The 11,640-nt window shown below is 45.7% G+C and overlaps 1 protein-coding gene across 1 annotated transcript; it reads right to left on the bottom strand.

Annotated features, from left to right (window-relative positions):
* Positions 1–249: 249 nt before the first annotated feature.
* ETFBKMT (electron transfer flavoprotein subunit beta lysine methyltransferase) lies at positions 250–11,124 on the bottom strand. Its single transcript, XM_084809414.1, has 4 exons — positions 10,905–11,124; positions 5,887–6,360; positions 5,227–5,357; positions 250–1,836 (listed from the first exon to the last, which is right to left on the bottom strand). Exons 2-4 carry the CDS (start codon positions 6,207–6,209, stop codon positions 1,493–1,495), a joined length of 798 nt encoding a protein of 265 aa, XP_084665540.1. The 5' UTR covers positions 6,210–6,360; positions 10,905–11,124; the 3' UTR covers positions 250–1,492.
* Positions 11,125–11,640: the final 516 nt, after the last annotated feature.

Raw genomic sequence — 11,640 nt, 5'->3', positions numbered from 1 at the left:
TTTTTAATGGCTCTTAACTTACATCTCAAAAGACTCAACTGGTTTGAACCAGTTATCCATTATAAAAAAGAGCTTTAAAAATGTATATTAGGAAAGAAAGAGATGAGATGCTACAGCTACTCAGGTTGCCTGGCATGGTGCCAACTTACCACTCTAGGGGGCACTGTTGTGCTACATCAGAATAAAGGAGTTTGTCACAATAGGATAAATTGTGGATTATAAACAAACAAAATCAGGTGGAGACATCTAAAAGAGAACTACAGGTTTCTATGACATACGGAAAATGTAACAAATTAGGCAACTGTCCAACTGTTCTAGCAGTTGGTACATTCTATTGTAAAGACTAAATATTTAAATAAAACCTTTTCTCCCTGGGTCAACTACATAATGGGGAAAATCCACATTCAGGGTCAGCGATAAGACAACCTTAACAGATAGTGATATGGGGTGGGTGGGGGGTTGCAAATGAAATCTGTTAAGAGAGTTTGATCCTATGCATGTTTACGCAGAAGTAGGTTCCAGTAAGTTCAATGCTACTTCCAAATTAAGTGAGCATGGGATTAGGGCCTTATAAGGATACTGGTTTTCAGCGTTACTGAAAGGGACAAGGAAACTCCAGTTTCACTGCAAGTTAATACAAAATATTTACTGACATTGTCCCAAGCCACAACAACAGAATTAAGAAGTAGGACATGAGTGCAACAGCACCCTCCTGCCCATGTTTCCCAGCAAGTGGTGTACATAGGCATACTGCCTCTGATACTGATGGTAGCATATCGTCACCAGGACTAGTAGCCACTGATAGCTTCTCCTCCATGAATTTGCCTAACCCCCTTTTAAACCCATCCAAATTATTTTTTGTGAACCACCCAGAGAGCTTCAGCTACGGGATGGTATAGAAATATAAGAAATGAAATGACTACAACTTTTGATGGCAAATTCCATAGTTTAACTATGCGCCGTGTGAAGAAGTACTTCCTTTTGTCCAGAAGAGCATTACTGGATCATAAAGGCACATCTAATCCACCATCTGCTTCTGGGAAACCAACAAGCAGGACATGAAGGCACTAGTCCTCCTCATCTGTTGCTCCCCAGCTAATAGCCTTCAGAGGTACACTGGCCTCTGATTTATCAGTCATGGCCAATAGCTGTTGATAGAGCCTTCCTCCAAGAGTTCAAATAATTTTATTTCATGTAAACAGCTATTTGTAAAGAATATAACCTCAGCCAGATATTGACATGCTCACATTTTATTTCTATTGACAAAGGCAGGCATTGTAAGGCAAAGTGTGTGTTTTAAATTATTGTTCTTAGCTGTTGTCCTACGCTGTGCGACTGCATCTTCCACTGGTACAAGTCCACACTGAGTCACTGAAGCATACTGGAGCGTATACATTGGCACCAGCACGAACATGAACTGCCAGAAACAGAGTCGAAGTGGTTCAAGTAACAAAGCAATCCAGTCTTTTGTGAGTTTGGGACCCACTGAGAGTCACGGCTGGTAGTGCCAGACAGTAGTACTCGTCGAGCCATTGTTTTCTTGCTGCGTTAATTGCGGGAGGGCATACTCACTGACTTTGTGCAACTGTCTATGAATCTGGTGGGTCACAAAATATGGCCGGCCAGGATCCCCAATCAGCACTTTAGTTCCATGGACATGGGTGCATTTCTTCAACCACTGGTGAAGGCTGTCTGCAAGCTCTTCACTATAAAACATGTCCCCGAGGACAATAAGATCCCAGCTGTCCGGCTCTGTCCCAATCAGGTTCTCAGTTACAACAGGGAAGGGATCCAAGTTGTTCAGTTCACAGTTTAGCACCATGGCAGCTCCAGCAACTGAGATAAAATGCAACAACAACAACAAAAGATCAGCGTAGAAATTGTTTACTTCGGAATCCCATGTGGACTGATCTACCTTCTACTGTTTCTGATGCTTCATTGGATAAGACTTTCCTTGCCAAAATTGCCTCAGCAAGATACTCCATGGGCAGGATAACGTAATTGCCGCTGGTGGCCATTCCTCGTGTGGTTAACCCGATTACTGGTTAATGGCCCAGGATGGGGTCTGACGGAGGAATGTAGGATGCTGCCTTATACTGACCATCTAGCCAGGTATTTTGACACTACCTGGCAGCAGCTCCCCAGAGTTTTAGGAAAGATTCTCTCTGTCCTCCTACCTAAAGATGCCAGGGATTGAACCTGGGAGCTTCTGTATGAGCAGCATGTGCTTTGCATTCAGTTGGTGATGTCCCCTCCAGGAAATTATTGGAAATCTTATTATTATTATTGGGGGTCAATTATCAATTATTGGGGGTTGGACTCGATGGCCTTGTAGGCCTCTTCCAACCCTACTATTCTATGATCTCTGGAGGGTTTTGAATGAGCAAAGCTATCGAATATTGGAAGGATGACACACTCCACCTAGGGGAGGAGCTGATGTAAGAGCATAAGAGCCATGCCGGTCACATCAAAGGCCCATCTAGTACAGCATCTGTTCACACAGTGGCCAAACAACTTCCTATGAGAAACCCACAAGTAGGACAAGAGTGCAATAGCGCCCTCCCACTCATGTTCCCAGCAACTGGTGCACACAGGCATGCTGCCTCTGATGCTGAAGGTAGCACAGAACCTTTAGAACATGTAGCCATTGACAGCTTATCCTCCATGAATTTGTCTCATCCTCTTTTAAAGCCATCCAAATTGGTGGCCATCACTACATCTTGTGGAAGTGAATTCCTTATTTTAACTATGCATTGTGTGAAGTTTTTATCTGTCCTAAATCTCTGACCAGTCAGCTGCATGGGATGACCCCAGCTTCTAGTATTATGAGAAAGGGAGAAAAATGTCTCACTATCCACTTTTTCTACACCATGCACAATTTTGTATAGCTCTATTATGTCTCCCCTCACTCACCTTTTCTCTAAGCTAAACAGTCCCAGATGTTGTAACCTTTCTTCATAGGAGAGTTGCTCCAGCCCCTTGATAATTTTAGTTGCCCTTTTCTGCACCATCTGCAATACATTTCTTTAGGTGCCTTGACCACAACTGTACACAGTATTCCAAGTGTGGTTGCACTACAGATTTGTATAAGGACAATATGATATTGGGAGTTTTATTTTCAAATCTTTTCCTAATTATGCCTAACATGGAGTTTGCCTTTTTCACAGCAGCCACACACGTGGTCAACATTTTAACTGAGCTGTCCACCACAACTCCAAGATCTCTTTCTAGGTCAGTCAGTGCTAGCTCAGATCCCATCAGCGTCTATGTGAAGTTGGGGTTTTTTTGCCCAACGTGTATCACTTTACACTTGCTTACAATGAACTGCATTTGCCATTTTGATGCCTGTTCTCCCAGTTTGGAGAGATCCTTTGGGAGCTCTTCGCAATCCCTTTTTGTTTTAACCACTCTAAATAATTTGGTGTCACCAGCAAACTTGGCCACTTCAATGCTCTTTTCTAATTCCAGATAATTTATAAACAAGTTGAAAAGCATTGGTCCCAATACAGATCCCTGTGGGACTCCACTATTTACTTCCCTCCATTGGGAGAATTTACCATTTATTCCTACTCTCTGCTTTCTATTCTTTAACCAGTTACTGATCTATAAGGGGACCTCTCCTCTTTCCCCATGACTGCTAAGTTTGTTCAGGAGTTTTTGGTGAGGGTCTTTGTCAAACACCCTTTGGAAGTCAAAGTAAAAAATGTCTACCAGATCACCCCTGTCCACATGACACTCTCAAAGAACTCTGAAATGTTAGTGAGACAGGATTTACCTTTCTGGAAGCCATGTTGATTCTTTTTAAGCAGGGCTTGTCCTTCTATGAGCTTACTAATTTTATCTTTAATAATGCTGTGAGACTTAGAGAGCAATCCTATGGCCACTAGACAGCGGCTAGACGGCCATTGGATATCTGGTTTTCCGGGAAGTGATCTCAAAGCTCGCACTCCGAGGTTGGTTCCTGGAGAACCAACCTCCCCCCAATTCCGCGCTGTCTCTGAGGCAGCGCGGAACAGCCCCATACTCTGCCCTTGCAAGAGGAGTGTGGTGCGGCCGAAAAACGGCGTTCCCAAAGAGTGTACCGGGGCAGGGAAGGCGGAAATGCCTGTACGACACATCCATTGTGTCGTAAGCAGCTTCCTTCCCCGCTCCGCCTTCCCACAGCTAGACAGCCGAAATCGGCTGTCTAGCTGAAAATGAAAGGCAGGAGAAGAGCGGAGGGGACGATCATGCTTCTACTGCCCTGCATTGGATAGGCGGTCGCCTCTGAGTTCGGAGGCGGCCACCTATCTGAATAGGATTGCACTCTTAAGAGTCCCTTTAGATAGGGGGTGGGGAGTTAGAAGTTCTTACTTTTAAGGAAAAACCTCAAAGCCCACTTCTTCCTCTTTAACTCAGGAGTGTGGGTCCTTCTCACCCTTCCATCAGGGTTAAGAAGCCCGGCTCATCACAGGACTTTCCTGCAGCAATTTTAACTAACTCTACAAACTTAATATAGCCCCTCCCGCTTCAACTGCTTTTGCTATTCCTCTTTCTCACCCCTTCTGAAGAACACTAACATTACTCCTTTTTCTCTGTCCAAACTTGGCTCGCCACTGGACCCATGAATCCGGAATCTCCCTGTTCCTTTTTGTGCAAGCAAACAAAAGCCCGTTACCTCACCAGCTTCTTGACAAATTCCCTTAGGAGCTCCCCGTTCCTTGCTGCCTTGTCTAACCTCCCTTCAAGCGAATGGCGCGCTGCTACTTCTCCAGTCTCCGTTGCCACGCCTTCTGCTTGCTCTGCTAGGCATTTAAAGGGGGCAGACGCACGCTAGACACTGCCACAAGCCTTGCATGCCCCAGCTGTACTCCCACAGCTGGTTTGTCCTCAGTGTGGAGCCGAGGCAGGTGCCCAAACCGCCACAAATGCTTTCAACACGTTTGCCTGGAACAGATGTCAAGCTAACAGGCCTGTAATTTCCGGGATCTGCAAGCAGCTCCCGTTTTAAAAATTGGCATGACATTACACTGGCCATTCTCCAGCAAATTCACATTTGAGTCCTTTAAGGTATGTTGTGGGCAGGAATAGGAAAGCAGATTTGGGACAGAGTGTTAGTTGAAGGCAAGCAGCATCTTTGGGAGCAGGGCGCTTCTCTCTGTAGATCTGATGCAAGGTAGTGAATGCAAGCATGCAAGCCGTTTGCCTCCACTTGCGCTCCACTGCTCTCGGAAGGGAAGAACTTACCAGGATCGATGTCATTGGCAACAACCTGAAATGCACCACTCATCATGGCCGCTATGGCTGTCGCTCCACAGCCACTTCCGAGATCTAGAACTCTCTTCATTCTGACAACCTTGGGGTTATCAAGAAGGTATCTGAGTATATTTTGAAAAACAAGAACAATAAAACAACGTTCATGGCAAATTGTGTTGCATCAGCCTATTTCGGTGTTTCTTGTCAAGAGAAACTTGTCTCCTGCTATACAGGTCGCAAAGCAGGTAAAAGCCAGGGGTGTTGAACACAGGCCAAATCCAGCCCGCCTGCGGTCCCAATCCAGCCCTCTGAGGTTATGCGGAAGGCCCCGACCCTCTTCCTCTGGTGCTGACCCATTTCCCCTGACCACCAATCATTTGGTGGTTTCCCAGCTTTTGTGCTGTTTCTTTCGCATTCTAAAAGATTTAAATGCCACCCCCAAGGCTTAGTGACTGGCATTAAGAGCTTTCAGCTAAAATATGTTGGTATTTTTGGTGTTTTGACCCCATTCCTTTCGACCCACCATTGCCATGAGCCATCCCTGCCCGCCCCGCCATCACCAAAGCTTCGTGAAAACCATATTTGGCTCTCAGGCTGAAAGTGGTTCGAAGCCCCTGATGTAAGCCGTCTAGCGCTCATGGTGTGCTATACCTAGATAGTCCTTGGCCTCCAGGCCAGTAGATGGCCCAGTAGGGGTCCCCATACGGCCACACGGCACCTTTCTCATGCCAAAATCGGCAACGGGGTGTCAGAAGCCGTAACCTTATTTCTGGAGTGAGGCTCCCTCTGGTGATGACTTCAGTGTTCTCCTCCAGAAACATTCTCATTTCTGGATCCAGGGATCTTCCTGAATTCTTCCGGTGGCAGCACCTCCAGACAGTACAGTTGCTTTGATTCTGTTGCTTTAAACTTTTTCGGAAGATGTCCCCACCACATAAGTGAGGCAGCCTATGTCTCCAGCCTATGAAAAACATGTGTGTCTCCCCTCCCCAACTTGGCAAACTCCTTTCCAACTTCAGTTCAGACTATCAGGAATATTTGCCTGGAGCAGGAAGTGTCAAGAAGTGGAGGTCGGAAGAAGAACTCTGCATCAGCTGTGGCTTTCAGAAGCAATGGCAACCATTCCTGAAAACAAAAGAACAGATGCTTCCACTATCCATGAGATCATGAATTGATTGCACAAATGAGTTTTGAGGAAGGCAGTCCTCTTATGGGCATACAGTATTATTGTTGGTTATTATTATTACTAAGAGCCAGTGTGGTGTAGTGGCAAGAGTGTTGGACTGGGAGCTGGGAGATCCGGGTTCTAGTCCCCACTCAGCCATGGAAGCTGACTGGGTGACTTTGGGCCAGTCATAGACTCTCAGCCCAACCTACCTCACAGGGTTGTTGTGAGGATAAAACAGAGGGGAGGAGGATCATGTAAGCCACCTTGAGTTCCTTGCAAGAGGAAAAAAGACGGGATATAAATGCAATAAATAAAATAATAAATCAAAATAAATAAATAAGAGGGCGCAGTCCTATCCAGATGCCCGTCAGCCTCCAAACTCAGAGGACAATGGGCATCCAATGCAGAGTGGGAGGTGCTGCGGGGGCAGTCTTCGCCTCTGTGCTCCCCCCGCTCTGCATTTTAGCTAGACAGGCGTTTTCTCCCATCTAGCTGAGGTGTCAGGGAGGGGGAGGGACGGAGGCTGGTAGGGATGCTGGAGAAATTCAAGATGGACTAAAATGAGCTTGGATTTCTAAGAATCCAACCTGCAGAATCCGCTGCAGAGCGACCCCCCCCCTCAGCTGCACAGAGTCCATGGAATTTTGGATGGTTGTTTTACTTTCCCGAAATTGACGCATATTTATTCATAGGAAAATACAAAAGGCTGAGGAAAAGTTGAATGGAATGGGGGACAATATTCTAAATGTTATGTACTAAGGTAAATTATGAAAATTCTTATGAAACCTCTTAACGTAATTATTTGCGTATTTTTCCACTTCACAAAAACAAATTCACATCCATCCGTGAGCGGATAATGGAACACAAGGCGGCTGACAATCTGTGAAACACAGACGGAGCAGATTTTACACAGTTTGAACATCCCTAGAGGCTGGAGATAGCTTGTATCCCTGCTTCCTCAGTCCCCTCCCCAACCACAGAACTGCCCCTTTCCCTCTTCGCTGGCACAGTTCTCTCTGCTCCAGCTGTGAGGGGGGCAGGGGAGCTCAGACTCCTGGGTCTGAGGTCGGAGTGCTGTCTCTGTCCTCGGATCCAGGGGTCCGAACTATCCTATCCCCCCGCCCCGTTGCTGTCCAGGGGTCATAGGATTGCTCTCTAAGTCTTTTGCATAAATCATCTTGCCCTTTCTCTGGATTATTTTATAAATGTATACAGTTGCATTACATTAAGACCATTGGTCCATCCAGTCCTGTTTATTCTGGCAGGTGGCAGGTCCCTTTAACTGGAGATGCCAAGGTTTGAACCTTGGACCTTATGCATGCAGGTGTTGTACCACTGTGCTACTGTTTGACTGGCTCCTTCCCAACTATTAAACATGCACATATTTGTCCATTTTTTCCATCCACATGCCCCCTTCCACAATTTTATACCTCTGCATATAAATCATAACTTGCATCTGTCTTGGATATGTTATCCTTGCATCAGAACCTTAGGGTTCCTACCTGTGCTTCTGTCTGCTTTGTGACAAGCAGAAATTAAACAGGTGCAACTTTCTATGGCATGACAACACAGGGGAGAGATAACCAATTCTGGTTGAATTTTTGCCTGATATTGTAGCAGCCATATTGGGGGTCAGACTAAGTAGCCTCATGCAGTCTCATGCTTCATGTTCTTGCTGAGCTCTTTCTCCCTTGAATATATTGTTGTAAGCTGACGAGACACAGGAATTCCTTATCTTGTCAAAGGTCATACAATTGTATATCTTGTTCTCTGCTGTTCTCTTCTGTTCTCTCCTTATCATGGCTACCCTATAACCCAGTTCTTGTATTATAAACAATGGTGCTGGGAAAAGAAATGTTGAGGACTGCAACCCCACATGGGAGGGGGAGGAGGAGCTATTTCATATGTGTCACAATGTCTATAAAAACAATGTGCTGATGTATTTCGGGGCTTCTGGCTCTTTGGAAATGATTCCAGCCTTAAGCCCACGCGTTAAATAAAGAATCTCTTTTTCCTTCACTCCGTGATCTCTCTGACTCTGAGTTCTGCAACAATATGCAGCACAAAAAAAGGCACTGGAATCCGGCCAGGAAAAGGTGGTAAACCTAACCCCAATCCATGCAGCAATCTGTTTGGTTCCCTTCCCCTCCCTATTGTTTAGACTCCAGCACTGCAGGGGCAAGCAGGACTTATGTTAACCATAACATAATGCACCCAGTAAGCCACAAAATGCCTTCCAGTGCCCCAGAACTATTCACCCTTGTCTGGGGAGTGCGGGGGGGGGGGGGGAAGAATGCCTACAGTTGTCAGCTTTTCTATCGGCCCCTGCTCCTGCACTTCCAACAATAATTAAATCTACATATATTAAGAAGTGATAATGCTTATCTCCATGCTGCAACAAGCTTCACTGGCTGATTTCTACAACTCAAGCTGCTGTGAAAGGCACAGACTTTGCCAAGTTTGTCTGTGTTCAGTTTGCAAATACATTTTTTTTTCCTTTGGGGGCCAGATCATAGCCTTCTGACAGTAAAGACTACAATTAAATACTGCAATACAATATGTGAACCCAGAAAACTTAACTGATTGCTGGAAAAAATAATTGACCAAGAATTTGTTTACACGTTACCATGCAGGATCAATCTGTATTAGTACAAAACAGAGTCTTTCAGCATCTTAAAGGCTAACAAATTTATGGTACCATAGGTCCACAAAAACATACATCTTAATACATTTGTTTGTCTTTAAGGGCTCCCCAAGACTTTTTAGGTGCAATCCTATGTGTGATTAGAGAGAAAAAATAGTCCTACAACTCCCATCATGCCCCAGCCAGCCATGTTGGGGCATGCTGGGAGTTGTAGGACTTTTCTCTGTCTAAACATGCACAGGATTGCACCTTTTGTTGTTTGGACTACAACAGACTAGCCAAACCCTGTCTCTGGCAGCTGTATTAGTATAGAATGTGCAATTGGCAAGAGAAATTGAATTAAATTTTGTAATTCTATTCCTGTCTCTGTGCATTGGGAACGGCTTCCAGCGGAGTTTTCTGTAGAAAGGTGGCTTATGAACGAAAGTCGGCTCTACGATTACAAAATGTGAATCCCAGGAAAATGCGACCTGGTGCCCTCCAGGTGTGTTGGACGATAACTCCCATCATGATGGTGGGAGTTGTAGTCTTAACACCCCTGGAGGGCACCAGGCTGAGGAAGGCTGCATCATCATTCTACGCCAACTTTTATTTCCATTTCCGAAAGGGCTTCTCCAGAAAAACGTCTATTTCTGCTTCATTGACTACGCTAAAGCCTTTGATTGTGTGGATCACAACAAACTGTGGCAAATTCTTAAAGTGATGGGAGTACCAGACCACCTGACCTGTCTCCTGAGAAACCTGTACGAGGGTCAAGAAGCAACAGTAAGAACCAGACATGGAACAACCGAGTGGTTCAAAATTGGGAAAGGAGTACGACAAGGCTGCATATTGTCACCCTGCTTATTTAACTTATATGCAGAGTACATCATGAGAAATGCCGGGTTGGATGAATCAGAGGTCGGAATTAAGATTGCCGGGAGAATTATCAACAACCTCCGATATGCAGACGATACCACCCTAATGGCAGAAAGCGAAGAGGATCTCAAGAGCCTCTTGTTGAGGGTGAAAGAGGAGAGTGCAAAAGCTGGTTTGAAACTCAACATTAAAAAAACTAAGATCATGTCATCTGGCCCCATCACTTCCTGGCATATAGAAGGGGAAGAAATGGAAGCAGTGACAGATTTTACTTTCTTGGGCTCCAAGATCACCGCAGACGGTGACTGTAGCTATGAAATTAAAAGACGCTTGCTCCTTGGGAGGAAAGCTATGGCAAACCTAGACAGCATAGTAAGAAGCAGAGACATCACCTTGCCAACAAAGGTCCATCTAATCAAAGCTATGGTTTTCCCAGTAGTAATGTATGGCTGTGAGAGCTGGACTATAAGGAAGGCTGAGCGCCGAAGAATTGATGCTTTCGAACTGTGGTGCTGGAGAAGACTCTTACGAGTCCCCTGGACTGCAAGGAGGTCAAATCAGTCCATCCTAAAGGAAATCAACCCTGACTGCTCATTGGAAGGCCAGATACTGAAGCTGAAGCTGCAATATTTTGGCCACCTAATGCGAAGAGAAAACTCCCTGGAAAAGACCCTGATGCTGGGAAAGACTGAAGGCAAAAGGAGAAGGGGACGGCAGAGGATGAGATGGCTAGATAGCATCACGGATGCAATGAATATGAACTTGAGCACGCTCCGGGAGAGAGCGCAGGACAGGAAGGCCTGGCGTGCTATGGTCCATGGGGTCACGAAGAGTCGGACACGACTGAACGACTGAACAACAACAGCAAAAAAACACAGCAGCGTGAATTTCACTGGGGTGAGGCGGGGGCGCTGCTGGCAATGTTGATCTTCCCCGCTGGCAAGGGGCTGAGGGATTCCCACAATTAGCAGTGATAAAACCTGAACGTAGATAATCTACCTTTGGTAACGCCGATGCCACTTAAACGGAACGCTTGTGCGCAAACTCAGCTTTCCCTCCACCGTAGCGCTGCTTTGCAAAGCCTGCAGCGTGTCTCTGGCTGCAAGCGCAGCAACGCTCCCAACCAGCGTGCTAAGATCGACCACAGCATCTTTAAAAAACAAGCACGAGTCACCCGCCTCCACTTCCGGCTCCCATTTGAACTCCACCGTATGCGGGGAAGAGCATAGCTGTGAATCTGTGACGTACAAGTCTTTATGGTGCCTTGTACTTTCGTTTTGCCTCCATTGGCTGCCCCTCACGGTCAATTAGGAGCCGGAAGTGTGGAGACTTGGTTTAGCTATAGCTTCTCAGCGTGCTTCAGATTTGTGTCTGTCTGATCCCACGCTTCTGATCCCAGCCTTTTTTTTTTCTTTCCTGCCAGAGTTTTTGCATGATAGCTAGAGATATTGAGATTTAAATTGAACCTGCCCCAGGCTTCACACAAGCCTGGAACACATACAGAAATACAGCCAGCAGCTGGAGCTCTTCCTGGGATGGAGTTCAGTGGTGAGCTGTGTCGTGTTCTACTTAAAGACACAAGAGTAGGGCCAGTGTCAAAATTTGGCAACTCTCTAATCACATTTTTTCCGTGCATAAATACTTTAGCAATATGTTGTCACCCAAGAGCAGCATTTCTGAGGATCCCAAGTGAATAAGGCTGCAATCCCATGCAAGCTTAGACAAAAATAAATCC

The sequence above is a fragment of the Heloderma suspectum genome, chromosome 7 (genome assembly GCF_057233095.1).
Source record: "Heloderma suspectum isolate Gila_16-S chromosome 7, 16-S_ref, whole genome shotgun sequence".
Taxonomy (NCBI): Eukaryota; Metazoa; Chordata; class Lepidosauria; order Squamata; family Helodermatidae; genus Heloderma; species Heloderma suspectum.
Note: the sequence above shows the minus strand (reverse complement) of the source record. Positions and strands in the feature narration are given on the sequence as shown.